Source organism: Aphelocoma coerulescens, chromosome 1 (genome assembly GCF_041296385.1).
Source record: "Aphelocoma coerulescens isolate FSJ_1873_10779 chromosome 1, UR_Acoe_1.0, whole genome shotgun sequence".
Taxonomy (NCBI): Eukaryota; Metazoa; Chordata; class Aves; order Passeriformes; family Corvidae; genus Aphelocoma; species Aphelocoma coerulescens.
This window is the reverse complement of record NC_091013.1, coordinates 1,503,879-1,518,224: the sequence shown is the minus strand read 5'-3', so window position 1 is coordinate 1,518,224 and position 14,346 is coordinate 1,503,879. Positions and strand designations below refer to the sequence as shown.

The 14,346-nt window shown below is 48.9% G+C and overlaps 1 protein-coding gene across 1 annotated transcript in view; it reads left to right on the top strand.

Annotated features, from left to right (window-relative positions):
- The window catches only part of MRPS6 (mitochondrial ribosomal protein S6), a 43,231-nt gene extending 30,209 nt beyond the window's left edge, over window positions 1-13,022 (top strand). Inside the window, exon 3 of the mRNA XM_069007971.1 lies at window positions 12,404-13,022. Coding sequence (XP_068864072.1) covers window positions 12,404-12,584 — 181 coding nt within the window. The 3' untranslated portion in view covers window positions 12,585-13,022. The remainder of the gene's footprint in view (window positions 1-12,403) is intronic.
- The last annotated feature ends 1,324 nt before the right edge of the window (window positions 13,023-14,346 follow it).

The window sequence follows — 14,346 nt, the reverse complement described above, 5'->3', positions numbered from 1 at the left end:
TAAATCCTTTCAGTGCTGCTCCCGGAAAATGGACATCAGGAACAGCCATTTGGTCTTCCTCGTGCTTTTTGGGGGTGCAGGTGGGACCTGGGAGGTCTCAGCAAGGCGATGTGGGGTTGTTGGGGGTGTGTGTCCTGCTTTGGAGTGTTTTGTGTGTTTTGCTCTGGGTTTGTGTTGGTTTTCAGTGGTGTTTTTGTAGCCCCAGGTCTGCAGGACTTTCCCCAACATAAACAATATTAGTATTTTTTAAAATAACTATTTTTAGGCTGTTTACTGATAAGAGCTGAACTTGAATTTGCTGGTTGCTGTTCAGCAGGATGGGTTCTTTTACTCCAATGTTAATTATCAGTTGTAGGTGCCCTGTAAGACTTGGTTGTGTTTCTAGTACAGTTTTTGGGTTTGATAAGGTCCAGAATCATGGAATGGTTTGGGTTGGGAGGGATTTTAAGGCTCAACTTGTTCCAACCTGGCCTTGGACACTGCCAGGGATCCAGGGACAGCCACAGCTGCTCTGGGCACCCTGTGCCAGGGCCTGCCCACCCTCCCAAGGAACAATTCCTTCCCCATATCTCACCTAAATTTCCCCTGTTTCAGTGTGAACCCATTCCCCCTTGTCCTGTCCCTCCATGCCTTGTCCCCAGTCCCTCTCCAGCTCTCCTGGAGCCCCTTTAGGCCTTGCAAGGGGCTCTGAGCTCTCCCTGGAGCTTCTCCTCTCCAGGTGAGCACCCCCAGCTCTCCCAGCCCCTCACTTAAGGCTGTTTCAGGTAATCCCATGTTTTATGGAAACACAATAAATGGGAATTACCACTGGGCCTCCCCACAGGGCAGAGGGAGGTGCTGTGGGTTCCATCCCCTGCCCAGGGTGGTTTTGTTCCTTGAGGCCACCTCTGAAATGGCTGCTGCCTCTCCCAAGGCCTGGGAGATGTTGCTAAGCAACCCCCACTGCTGGGGCTGCCTCATCCAAATAACAATTAACGAGCTCCTCCCGATCCTGCAGCGATGCCTCTGAGTGGAACAGGAGCTTGGCCAACCCTGCTCTTCCTTGAAGAAGAAGCTGAGGGGACTCCAGAGCTGCAAAGTCCTTCTTGGATCACCTTCCTGGAGGTGACTCCTGGTTTCACTCCCTCTTCTGAGGTCCTTGTGGTGCTCCTGCAGGGTGGGGATGGTGAGAGCTGCCAGGGGAAGGAGACTGGGAGAAAGGATGAGGGGAATGTCCACCATGCTCCTGTTCCATCAGCCTGGGAAGAGAAACTTCAGGGAGACCTCAGAGCCCTTTCAAAACCTTAAGGAACCCTATAAAAAGGAAGAAAGGGGGACTTTCTCTAAGAATATGCAGTGACAGATGGGGGGAATGGGTTCCCACTGCCAGAGGGCAGGGTTAGGTGGGATACTGGGGAAGAATTCCTGTTTGTGGAGGTGGGGAGGTCCAGGCACAGACCCCCTGGAGAAATGGCTTCTCTTCATCTCTGCTCCATAGTTCTGGAAATCCTGTTTCCCGTCTTCTCTTTGCCTGTTGAAGAACCCACAATCTGGCCTGCAGAAGTGCTGCTGCCCAAGCCAAAATCTGTCATGCAAACTCTCCACTTCAGCACCCAAAATCAGTGGAACTTCATCCCTCTGCCTTAGCTCCCCACTGGTACAAGGAGAGTAACACCAGCTCCTGGTTCTGCCCTTGGAAAAGGCTTTAATGTTTATAAAATGCTTCTGCTCCAACAGCAGGATGAGGTAATCACTAATTCTGTCTTGAGACAAGAATTTCTCAGCTCCCAGGGGCATGCAACAGGATTTCATCCCACATTGCAAAACTGGCAGGGTCAAGGCGTGTTTTGAAAAAAAAACCCACGGAGCAGGAGAGCAAAACAGGCAGGGGCACAATGGCAGTGCCTGAAGTGGAGTCCTGGCCTGGCTTGGGTTTAGAGGGACCTCAAAGCCCATCCAGTGCCACCCCTGCCATGGGCAGGGACACCTCCCACTGTGCCAGGCTGCTCCAAGCCCCAATGTCCAGCCTGGCCTTGGGCACTGCCAGGGATCCAGGGGCAGCCCCAGCTGCTCTGGGCACCCTGTGCCAGGGCCTGCCCACCTTCCCAGGGAACAATTCCTGCCCAATCTCCCATCCAGCCCTGCCCTCTGGCACTGGGAAGCCATTCCCTGGCTCCTGCCCCTCCAGCCCTTGGCAATTGTCTCTCTCCAGCTTTCCTGCAGCTCCTTCAGGCCCTGCAAGGCCACCCTGAGCTCACCCCAAAGCTTCTCCTCTCCAGGCTGAACAATCCCAGCTCTGGCAGCCTTTCCTCCCAGCAGAGCTGCTCCATCCCTCTGCTCATCCTGGAGCCTCCTCTGGCCTCTCTCCAGCAGCTCCACGTCCTCCCTGTGCTGGGCCCCAGGGCTGGGGCAGCTCTGCAGGTGGGCTCTCACCTGGGCACAGGGGCACCATCCCAATCCCTTCCCTGCTGCCCACCCTGGGGCTCAGCCCTGGGCTCGGGGGGCTCTGGGATGGGGCAGGTCCAGCTCTCATCCACCAATTCCCCAGATCCTCCCGGGAATCTGTGAGCAAACCCCTCCTGTGTGCAGGGCCCTCAGAGCAGGTGTATTTTGTGTGCTGAGGAGAACGAGGTTTCAGTAACCAGTAATTGCATCCTTCAAGCAGGAAACCATCAGATCAAAGCCTCCTCCTCTGCTCCTCCTCCCCCTCCCAGGTCAGGTGTCCCCAAATATTCCTCAGTCCCTCTCCCTGCCCTGCAGCACGTGGATCCCTGTCCTTGGATGTGCGAGAAACCTCCCCCAGATTTCCTGGTTTGTTCAAAGGGAGAAGGGATTCAGAGAGGTACTACAGGGTACTACAGGAAATGGTTTGTGTGCATGTATTTGGGATCTCAGATTCCAGAGCCACGGGATCCTACAGGGGGAAGCAGCTGGCAGTGTCAGTACCTGGGAATTCCAGAGGATTGTATTCCTGGAGATTTTCCTGGGGACTTTGCAGCTCCGTGGGCAGGCGGGGTGGATTCCTGGTGGCCCATCCAGTATTTTGTAGTGGAGAATAAAACATGCAGGATATCAAACATCATCCATCAATAGGAAATGAAAAGTCAGCTCTTGATGTGCCTTATCAAATCAGCCAGTTCTACTTGATAGCAGCTGTAAAAAAGAATCTTGTTTTTTTCAATAGGACAAAGTTAAAAAGAAAATAAACAGCTTTTCCAGGTACCTCCCGAAGCTCCTGGACTTACCATGAAATCCTGGAATCTCTTCTCCCCCTCAGCCAATTTCTACTTCTCCTATGTTCCTTTGGGAGTGGGACATTGAATAATCCAGAATATTTCACTTTTCCTTAGTCTGGGCTTGTTCTGAATTAATTTAAGAGGCTTCTGTGAGAATTCAAATGTGTGTTGGAGGGGAGAGTCTTGCATCTTCCAAAGCTTTTAATTTGTGCCTTGTTTGGGGTTTTAATTTTTTTTTTTTTTTAATTTTTCTGACTCTTAGAGCTTTAAGTAGTTTGTTTTCCTATAGCATGTAGATAGTTGGACATTTGGGATGGACACTCAACCCATTATTTCCTTGGACCTCCTGGCTGGGGAATTATATGAAAATTAACCTAATACAATTATATAAAAATTAAAGGAATGGGGCTGGGACTAACCTGGCCTGGTGGAAAGTTCCTTTAACTTCCCTCCCAACCCAAACCATTCCATAATTTTCAGGGCAAAGCTTGTGCAGGTTTTGGTGGTGATTTTAGAGATAAGGAAAGAGCTAAACTGCAAAACACAAATTCATAAATCAGCAGGAGGGATGGCCTGTCCTTAAAAAAGGGCTTTTTTCCCTGAGTTCTGCAGTGCTCCAGCATCTTCTGGGCTACAGTGGATACAGAGGATAAAGTGCATTACAGGCACCTTACAAACTTAACAATATCCAAGAGACTTCGCAGAGAAAGGGAATTTTCTGGCAATTGATGTGTAAAACAGATTTTTCCAAGGCTGCCATGGGGGATTGCAGCCCTCAGCTGTCACTGGCAGGAGCAGCTTTACTCTCCTGAAGACCTCAGATCCTACAAACAATGGGATTATTCCTTCTCAGGAAATTCTGGTCACTGGGGGGGAGGGGGTGTTAAAATTTAGGTTTTTCTCTTAAAAGCATCTCTTCAGGCATCCTCCTCCTTTTGTTTTAGATTTCTAGAGACCTACTATTGACAGGTTTTGCCTTTAGGTCGTTATGAAAACAGAGTTCTGGGAATTGTGTGGATACAGCTATAGAATCAAAGTTTTCAATCCTGATTTACTGATCTTTAAACTGAATTAGCCACTCATTCACATTTATTTTATTCATAGTAGAATGTGAATCTTTTGGTTTTCGAGTATTTCAGAGCACGATCTGAGCAGCAAAATTGTAACAATTCACCTTGTGGGTGAATAAAATGTGACAAGGACCAGGCTCCAGGTATGGAAATTTAGGTGAGACTTCGAGCCTGACTTGCCCATGGCCCCTGCTGTGAAAAACCAGGGGAAGAATGTATTTAAATAAAGATTCCCAACCTTTCCCTCCTGCTGGGTGACAGATTTGTGCCAAATATTTGTTTTACTCGCCACTACTTGTTATTAATGAGCTGCATTTAAATTGCTTTTAAGGTGCTTTGTGTTGTTTTGGTCCCAGGGGTGTTTTCTGTCTGGCACAAACAAAAGCAAACTGATTTAAATAAGGTGTGTGCCAGCCTTTGAATCGAAGGAATGTTCAACTCTGGCTTTGTTTGCTGTTTGGGATGCTCCAGAACCACTGAATCCTCTCCAATCCCTCTCCAGGCTGGGGCTGGCTGAGGACAGCAGAGCAGATTTGGTCAGGGCTGAGCTGGAGCAGATTCCAACTGGTTGTAAAGTGATAGTAGCACACTGGGGGTTGCACTTTGTGGTTGCCTGTTTGCTTTGGCCCTGCCTCAGTCCCACCCTTGTGGCTCTCCCTGGCTCGGGGCAGTGCTGAGGGGATGCTTTGGGGACCAGGCTTGGTGTGGGGGAGATTTTCACTGCACGGGAGATGGTCCAAAGGCAGCTCCAAAACAGACCTGGGAAAAAAAATAAAATAGGATTCACACATTCCTTTGGGAAGGTCATGGCTCCAAGGATTTGCAGATCAGGAATCTGTGAAACTGCAGGAGCTGGGATGGGGGCTGGGAGGAGAGGGAAGCACCCAGGTGGAACTTGGAATGCTGAGGGTTGGAATTGGAGAGGTTTTAGTGGTTTTTAGCCCCTCCCCAATGTTGCTTCCATTCTCATTTTTGGTCTCTGGAGCAAAGGTGATGGAACTCAGCCTGCTCAGGGTTTGGGAATTGATGGAGCACCAGGGCCTTTCCTTCTCCTTGGTTTTGGGATGGGTGGGAATCTCTCTGTTAAATCTACCTGTAATACAGGAGTGGTTTACACCTTCCTCCCCACATTTTTATCATTTCATTCACTTCATTTTATTGATTTGCATATTTATTTCTGTGGCAGTGTCCAAGGCCAGGCTGGATATTGGGGCTTGGAGCAGCCTGGCACAGTGGGAGGTGTCCCTGCCATGGCAGGGGTGGGATGAGATGAGCTTCAAGTTCCCTTCCAACCCAAACCATTCCATGATTTATGAGTTCTCCAGTGAAACTCTGATTATCCATAACAATTTCCATGTTCTATTTGCCAGTTTTTCATTGCCTTGTTGTGTTTTTTTTCCCCCTTTCAAATTGGATTTTGAAAAGATGGCAATTTTCTTTTGTGATTTGCTTGCTTTGCCTCTTCATCTTCTTGTTTTGCTCTTCACTCCCAGTTGTCTCCTCAGCCCCCGTGTTCTCTGAAATAGCAAACTCAGGGCTTGCTTTTGTTCTTGCTGAACTGCATTTTGGGAGTTCATCAGGAATTATCATGCAGGAATTGCATTTGGGGAGTTAATCAGAATTACCATCCAGGAATTGCATTTTGGGGAGTTCATCAGGGATTATCATCCAGGAATTCCATTCTGGGGAGTTCATCAGGAATTACCATCCAGGAATTGCATTTTGGGAGTTGATCAGGAATTACCATCCAGGAATTGCATTTTGGGGAGTTCTTTAGGAATTATCAGCCAGGGATTCCATTTGGAAGTTTATGTTCACACATGCCCGGGGGGTTTTCTGTAGGAGGTGAATTCCAGGGTTCCTGAGGAACAAGGGATACACAACAGCATCCAAGGGTGTCAGGAGGCAGAAATTCCAGGTGGCTTTGCCAAAGCACCTGCCCAGGAAAGGCTTTTGTTTCCAGGCCCTAAACCAGCAGGAATGGGTGGTTATTGAGAGGAATAATTCCATAATTGAGCATGGAAGCATGGAATGGGTTGGGTTGGAAGGGATCTTGAAGATCATTTAATTCCAACCCTTCAGGGACACCTTCCACCATCCCAGGTTTCTCCAATCCCCATCCAACCTGGACATTTCCAGGCATGAGGAATCCCCAACCTCTCTGCACACTCTGTTTAAGGCATTTGACTCTTGTGGAAACACTTCCATGTAAACTTTTGTTACATGTCCAGGCTTTGCCTCTTGCCACAAAGCAGCTGAGCTTAGGAACTTGCACAATTCCTTTTCAAACCTTCTGCTCGTGGCAGGATGAAATTTTCCACGTGGCCAGGAGAGGTTGAAGTGCCCTCTGATCATCCCCACTGCCCGGGAACAATTCAACTGCCTTGATTTCTACACTGAAATAATGGTTACCTGTCAGAATTGTTCTCTGGAGCGTTTACAGGTTTGAACAACCCTCTCCCCACCCTTTATTGAACACAAATTATGCAGAGTTAAAGGACTTTATTCTCCAGACGTGTTTGGCATCACTCAAGTCGAGCCTCTTGATGCTTTTCATGGCTCTTGAACACCAAAGAGGGGAAAACAAAAAACAAATGAAAGGAGCTGCAATTTTTTCCTTTCTTAATCCCCCCCAAATAAATTTAAACCGAATGCCCAACCCAGGTTCTTGTTGCTGCTTGGATTTTAGAACATCTTGAGCTGTTTGGGCAAAAAGGTGTCCTGGCTCTGCAGTGTGCTTGGATGGGAACAAAAGCAGCTGGAATATTTGTGGATTTATGCACATTGGAAGTGTTTTCTGCTCAATTGATTGTCTTCTTCCACTAGATGGGGCTTTCTTCATTGATGAGTTGAGCCATTAGTTTTCCTTCAAATTCTTTTCCCCATGAAAGTGTGGATGTGCCTCAAGGATCAAAGCCCTGAAATGTTTGGATGTTTTCTCCTTTTCACCTTACCTGTGGAAGAGAACTTTGGAATTTTGGTGCATTTTAGAGACCCTGAGCACAGCTGGTGATGTGGAGGCACCAGAATCCACCAAATCCTGGTACAGGCTCCTTGATTGAGTGTGGTGGCCACTGGGCTTGGTGGGGTGGGAATCAGCCAGCATTTGGGGGGGAATTGATTTTAATTTTAACCTTTTTTTTCTTAATTCTTTTTAATTTATTTTTAATTTAATTTTTTAATTTAATTGGTTTTTAGCACCATGCAGTGATACAGACTGGGGGCAGAGTGGCTGGGAAGGGGCCCAGTGGGAAAGGCCCCGGGGGTGCTGTGCCAGCGGCTGGACACGAGCCCAGGGGTGCCCAGGTGGGCAAGAGGCCACTGGCCCCTGGGCTGGATGAGGAATTGTGTGTCCAGCAGGAGCAGGGCAGGGATTGTCCCTCTGTGCTGGGCACTGAGAGGCCCCTCGAGGGCTGTGCCCAGTTCTGGCTCCTGCAGGAGAGCCCTGGAGGGGCTGGAGCGTGTCCAGGGCAGGGAAGGGAGCTGGGAAGGGGCTGGAGCCCCAGGAGCGGCTGAGGGAGCTGGGAAAGGGGCTCAGGCTGGAGCAAAGGAGGCTCAGGGGGGACCTTGTGGCTCTGCACAAGTCCCTGACAGGAGGGGGCAGCCGGGGGGGTCGGGCTCTGCTGCCAGGGAACAGGGACAGGAGGAGAGGGAACGGCCTCAGGCTGGGCCAGGGGAGGCTCAGGGTGGACAGCAGCAGGAATTTCCCCATGGAAAGGGAGGTCAGGCCTTGGCAAGAGCTGCCCAGGGAGGTTTGGAGTGCCCATCCCTGGAGGTGTCCCAGGAAGGGCTGGAGGTGGCACTCAGTGCTCTGGGCTGGGGACAAGGTGGGCATCAGGCACTGGACTCAATGGCCTTGAAGGTATTTTCCAGCCTCAATGATTCCATGAAAACATCTTTCCAGGATTTAATTAGCTGAACAACAGGTGCCTGTGGATGGAATTTGGGAAATGCCATTCCTGGCACTGTGGGTGTATCTCCCCCCAAGCCCTCTGTGGATCATTCCCATCATTGCTGTGGCACAGGTTGGTCACTAAAATCCGGCTTTTGGGTTTCATCTGGTCTTTCCCAGATTCTCGCAGAACTTCCACTGCCATATTTTTAAAAGCTAAAGGCAACACTTGTCCTGATCCTTCATGGTCATGAGCATGAACTCTACCCTGCTGAGGAAGGTTGGGTTGAAAAGCAAAGCAAATTCCCCCATTTCCGTGGTCCTAAAGATAAAATGAACATTCAGGTAGCAAAACAAAAATTCTTTTTATGGAATTACCTTCTTGATGACAACGTGGAGCTGCTCCAGCACTGCTGTGGTTTCCTCCAGGTGATTTCTGCTCCTTTCACCTCTGCCTGTTCCTCAGAACGTTTTCTTTCCTTTGGATCTTCCACCTTCACACAGGGAGACATTTTTGGGCCAAAACCATGGGACCACACAGCCTCTTCCAAGCCCACCATATCTTCACTGTTCCCTTTGGCTCAGAGTTGTATTCCAGGAGGATTTCAAAGGGAATTTTCATCCAGGTTCCTTGAACTCCTACCCTGGCCATCTGAAAGCAACAAACTTGAGCATCCTTAGGACTCAGGGTTCAAACAATTTCTGCCTTGAACATGGTAAAACTGAGAAATGAAACCTGGCTCTTTTCTTTCCCCTCTTTTCTTTTGATTTCCCTCATACGCGAAGGCACGTCCTCTTTTATTTGAGACCATCTCACATTTTAAATTTTTTTTTTTTGGAGTTAATGCATTGTTTTAATGTGTTCCAGCCTGCTCCCCTGCATTTAAATCATCCTTGTGTTTGCAGTCAAGCAGGAGGACAAAAATAACCGTGGGCTCATCGTGAATCAGTGGAATTTTCCTGCATTTCTCCCCTGGTGACTCCTAGAGAGCACAAATGCTTTTTGCATTTCTTTTTGCAAGAATGAGGTGGTTTCCCTGCTGCATTCTTGTATTTTTCCCTGCCTTTGTCCCACTGGGATTTGGGGTTGTTTACTCCACAAACAGCAGCGTTGTGGGGTCATAGATCACTGCCTGCAATGAAGGTTTGAGGGTTTAAAAACCCCCATGGCCTCCTGGCAGCTGATTTAAACGGGGAGATTTGAGGGGAAGGGGTTCAGATCTCCTCAGGGATTCCATTGTCCATTGTGTTGCTCATTGTTTTCCCAGCCCTTCTTTCTTTCCTGAAGAAATCCAATTTTTTTTCTTTATGCTGCTTCTTTTTCCCTTCTCTCTCTTTTCTTTTTCTTTTATTTTTTTTGTTGTTGTTGCTCACGTTGGAGAGAGGTGGTTGTTTTTGAAACCCCACATTGTTCCCAGTGCCTGCAGTTCCGTGTGCTCTGATAAAATACCTTTCCTGCGAGGAGTCAGAAAGATCTGCTGGAACAGCTCATCCTCCCTTCCCCCCCCTTCTCCTTGGCTTATCAACAGTGCGTCAGTGGAAATTTCCACCCTTTGCTAATGGCAGAGAAAGCACAAAGTTGCAAAGCAGCCTTCGGAGGGAAGGAAAAAAAGGAAACAAAAACCAACCCTCTCGCCGTCTGAGGAGCACAATGAAAAGCAGCAGCTGAGAGGCAGAAATGGAATTAAATTGTGGAGGGAAGAGTGGGGATGGCGATGGGATCGGTGCAAAGGGAAGGGGGCAGGAATCACCAGCTGGAATCGCTCCCCCCATGCTCCTCCCCGGTAGGTGAGAGGATTGGGAAGGCTGCTTCCCAAGGAGAAGAGTTCAAGTGTCATCTGCTGAACTCACAGCAGGTTTTAATGGCTTTACCAGAGCATCCCACGTTCCTGGGTTTTAGGGGGCTGCATCCTTCACATCCTGCTGGGCTGCACTTCCAACGAATTGTCCGGGCTGAAGGATGGTTCCTCTCCCTGAGCTGAGAACCAGCTGGCATCTCTGCACTCTGGAGCCCACAGAGCAGTGGGCAGCTGAGCTTCCCAAAAGCCAAATGTTGTTCCTGTGGGGATTTGCGAGGAGGAACGAGCCCACCAGAGCTCCTCCAAATCCCCGGGCCAAGCGATTCCTGTGGCACAGCACCCCGGAATGCAGAGCTGGCATGGGCTGGCACTGCTCCCTTGGGTTCAGGGACACCCAGGCACAGCCCATTCCAGCTGGGCACCTCTCCTGGAGGGCTCTGCCCCAGGATGGGCTGCAGGGAGGGAGTTTTACCCTCCTGCCCCTCCCATAAAGAATTCTGGACTTTCTGGAAAGGATTTGGGGATGAGTTGTGGCTGCTACGTGGATGCTGGTGTGACATTGGGCTGGTGGCTGAGGAAAAGTGGTGTTCCCATGATTTCCAGGGCTGGATTCCGCAATCCAGCAGCGCTGCCTGAGTCATTCCTGGCCCCCCGGGGCTCTTGGGGTGCAATATTTGGGATGTGACGCAAAAAATGAACCCAGTGCAGCCTGAAGGACATGAGCAGGGCTTGTTCAGGGTCCCACCTCCTGGATTTCCTGTTCAGATTCCCAGTTCCCTTCTGGGCTTGGGGACTTTCCCTCCAGGATCACCTTTGGGAATGTGGGATGCTCCTGCTGTAGTTGGCTTAGGAAGGATCCAAACTTCCTGCAGAGCAAAGTTCTCTCTATTGGGGGCAGTTTGGAAGTGAAACTGGGATGTTGGGTCCTGCTTGGATATTTAAGGGAAATCACTTTGGGGTAGTGTGGTGCTCCATGGGGAGGTGGGCTTAGAGAATTGTGGGATTCTGGAACGGTTTGGGTTGGGAGGGACCTCAAAGCCCATCCAGTGTCACCCCTGCCATGGGCAGGGACACCTCCCACTGTCCCAGGCTGCTCCAAGCCCCAATGTCCAGCCTGGCCTTGGGCACTGCCAGGGATGCAGGGGCAGCCCCAGCTGCTCTGGGCACCCTGTGCCAGGGCCTGCCCACCCTCCCAAGGAACAATTCCTGCCCAATCTCCCACCCTTTGCTCTCTCAGGTGTGCTGGAGCTGGAAAAATCTCCTGGAAAACTTCAGCTGAGCTCCTGAAGAAGGTGCAGGTCTTCAGCAAAGGGATTTACTGCAGAAATAACTTTGGTTATTGAGATATCAGTGGGGAGCCACGTTCTGCTTCCTGCAGGGGGTGGTGGCTGTTTCCTTAGGGATGTCAGGAGAGCTGTGGGGACACCGAGGGGTTCCCTGGGGATCTGAGACCTGGGACAGGGACAGCACCCAGGGAGCAGCTGGGGCTGGGCCAGGGCAGGCTCAGGCTGGAGAGCAGGGAAAGGTTCTTCCCCCAGAGGCTGCTGGGCACTGCCCAGGCTCCCCAGGGAATGGGCACGGCCCCGAGGCTGCCAGAGCTCCAGGAGCGTTTGGACAGCGCTGCCAGGGATGCCCAGGCTGGGATTGCTGGGGGGTCTGGGCAGGGCTGGAGGATCTCTGTGGGTCCCTTCCCATCAGGATATTCCCTGATTCAGTCCCACCAAGGTCAGCACTGCTGGGTGCTCATCAGGCTCCAACAGATTGGAGATTTAAGCCATGTTCACATCCAAGATGTGATTTGGGATAAATCCATCTCTTTGCTTTTTTTTTTTTTTCTTCATTTTTTCCATTTCCATTCAGCTCCAAGGCAGAGCTTTGCAGGGAGGAATCTCTGTGTGTGAATGGGCTTGGAGATGTTTCCCACTGGCATCTGTTCCCCAAAAACACGTCAGGAATTTGAGGAAGGGGCTGCTCCTGCCACCATACCTTGTCTTAAAAATGGTTCAAGGCAAGATGTGGGGATGAAAGGATGAGGAAGAAGCAAAGTCTAGAATCTTCTTGGGTCTGCAGTGCTGGACAGAGCTCCAGGAGTGTTGGGACAGCATTCCCAGGGACAGGTGGGATGTTTGGGGTTTCTGTGCAGGGCTTGGAGCTGCTCTGGGTGATCCCTGTGGGTCCCTTCCAGCTCAGGATATTCCATGATTCCAACGGAATTGACCTTTTCATAATTGAAATCAAGCCCATATGGAGCTTTTATTTCAAACAATCCAGGTACCAAAATGCAAGAAGAAAACTTAGCAATTCTCATTTAAAAATTCCCACAGGAGCAGAAAAAACTCAAGAATTCTCATTTCAGAAAGCCCCTAGAAGAGTTCCTTGGGTTGCAGCTCAGGAATTTTGCTTTATTTTGTGTGTTTCTCCTTGCAGGTATTTTCTGATAGACTTGGAGGCCCCACCTTCCATCGTGTCCCCCATGATGGATCATTTGGGACGGGACATTGATGTCATCAGAAGGGCTTTCATCAAACACCCCGTGGCCAAGGCAGAGGAATGCAGTGGCATCATCCCAGTGAGCCCTGAAGAGAAACTCACTGCCAGGAAAAACTGAAAATCCCAAATGTTTGAAACCTTTTTTAACCCGTTTTTTAATCGCTGCTGTGGAAAAGAATTGTGGTAACTCCTGTCCATCCAAAACTCTGGCTGTGGGATGTGTGTGGTCTATGCCAGAATCTTCATTATTGTAACAATTGAGGTTTCTTTTTGTTTAAAATGATGGGAATCATTTTAATCCGGGTGCTTATCTTGCTATTTGACAACTCTGCAAATTGATTTGCTTTTCTCTCAGAGCATTACATTGATAATGAAGATCTCTCCAGCAGCAAGATGCTATAAATAGCATTTTTTCCAGAGATTACTCCGGAATATGGATATTTACATAAGAGATTAAGAAGTCTGCAGTGTAAATATAGAAATCTAGGATGGGATTTGGTGGGGCTTTGTTTTTCGGGGGGAAAAAAGGCAATAAAAGTGTGGTTAAAAATAAAAACTGACCTTTTTAATTTTATTAAGTATGAAAAACAACTTTCACTGCCAAGAGCCACCTCATGGTCCTCAAGGTAAATAATCTTCAAAGCACAGGTAAAAAATCCTCTTTAGGTGAGGCCAGAAAATTCCAGGTGGGAATGAGAGACTCCCCAAGCTTCTGTAGGAGCAGGAGAATCAAAGATGCTTTGTTTTGCCATCGAGTGGACACCAGGAAAAACATCAGGACCAAAGTGTTCATGTGGCTTTTTTGTCTTTCTTTTGCTCAAAGCAGGAGGAAGACCAGTGACATTATTGTTATATATAAAGACCTGCTCTCTGATGTAAATCCAGTAGCTGGACCATTCCTGAGGGAGTTTTGTGCTCTTTTTTCCTTGGATGTGGAATTTTGGGGTGGAAAAGAAACCAGTTTTTCTGAATAGTTCTTTTTTTTTTTTTTTTTTTTTTTAATGCATTAAAAAAAAGAATTTTCTTTCTCTGCATCTTTCTTTAAGAGTTACGAATGTCTGGATTTGTGGGGTTTTGTTTGTTTGGGGGTATTTTCATGGTGGGTTTTATTTTAAATTTAAATTTGATTTTCTTTTCTCTTTTAAGTCTCTTTTTTCCTGGAAAAATCATTGGCATTATAGGGGGAATGCACTGCACGCTCCCTGAATCTGTATTAGAGGTGCTTTTGTTGTTGCAGTTGCTGCCTGCTCCAGGCAGAGCTTCCCTTATCCATGATTTTTCCTTGTGGGACAGACCTTCCTCCCACTCAGGGATGAGCCCAGCTGGGAGGACCTGTGGATTTGGGAATCTGTGCCCTGGGTTTGGCTCCCTGAGCTGCCCTTGCTGCTGAAAATTCACTTTTTTGGTGTAGAAAGTGCCAACTGCAAGAATGTGTCTCACTCAAGGGTTTCTCCAAAGGTTTTCTTAAATAGAACATGGATGGAAGGCCTGGGGTTTAAAGGGATTTTACCTCCAGCCTGGAATTTGGGCCTGGATTTGGATTGAGTAGGAAGGAGAATATCTAAGATCTCAACTCGTGAAGCTCAGCAGAAGCTGTAAATGTATAAATGTTGTTATTTGTCTCTTTTCAGTTTTCTTGGTATAGTTTTAAATTTTGCATTTAATTTGTCCCAATTTCAAGGTTGATCCCAGGATCCCTGAGGCTGGAAAAGCCCTCCCAGCCCAGCCAGGCCCAGCTGTGCCCGATGCCCACCTTGTCCCCAGCCCAGAGCACTGAGTGCCACCTCCAGCCCTTCCTGGGACACCTCCAGGGATGGGCACTCCAAACCTCCCTGGGCAGCTCTTGCCAAGGCCTGACCTCCCTTTCCATGGGGAAATTC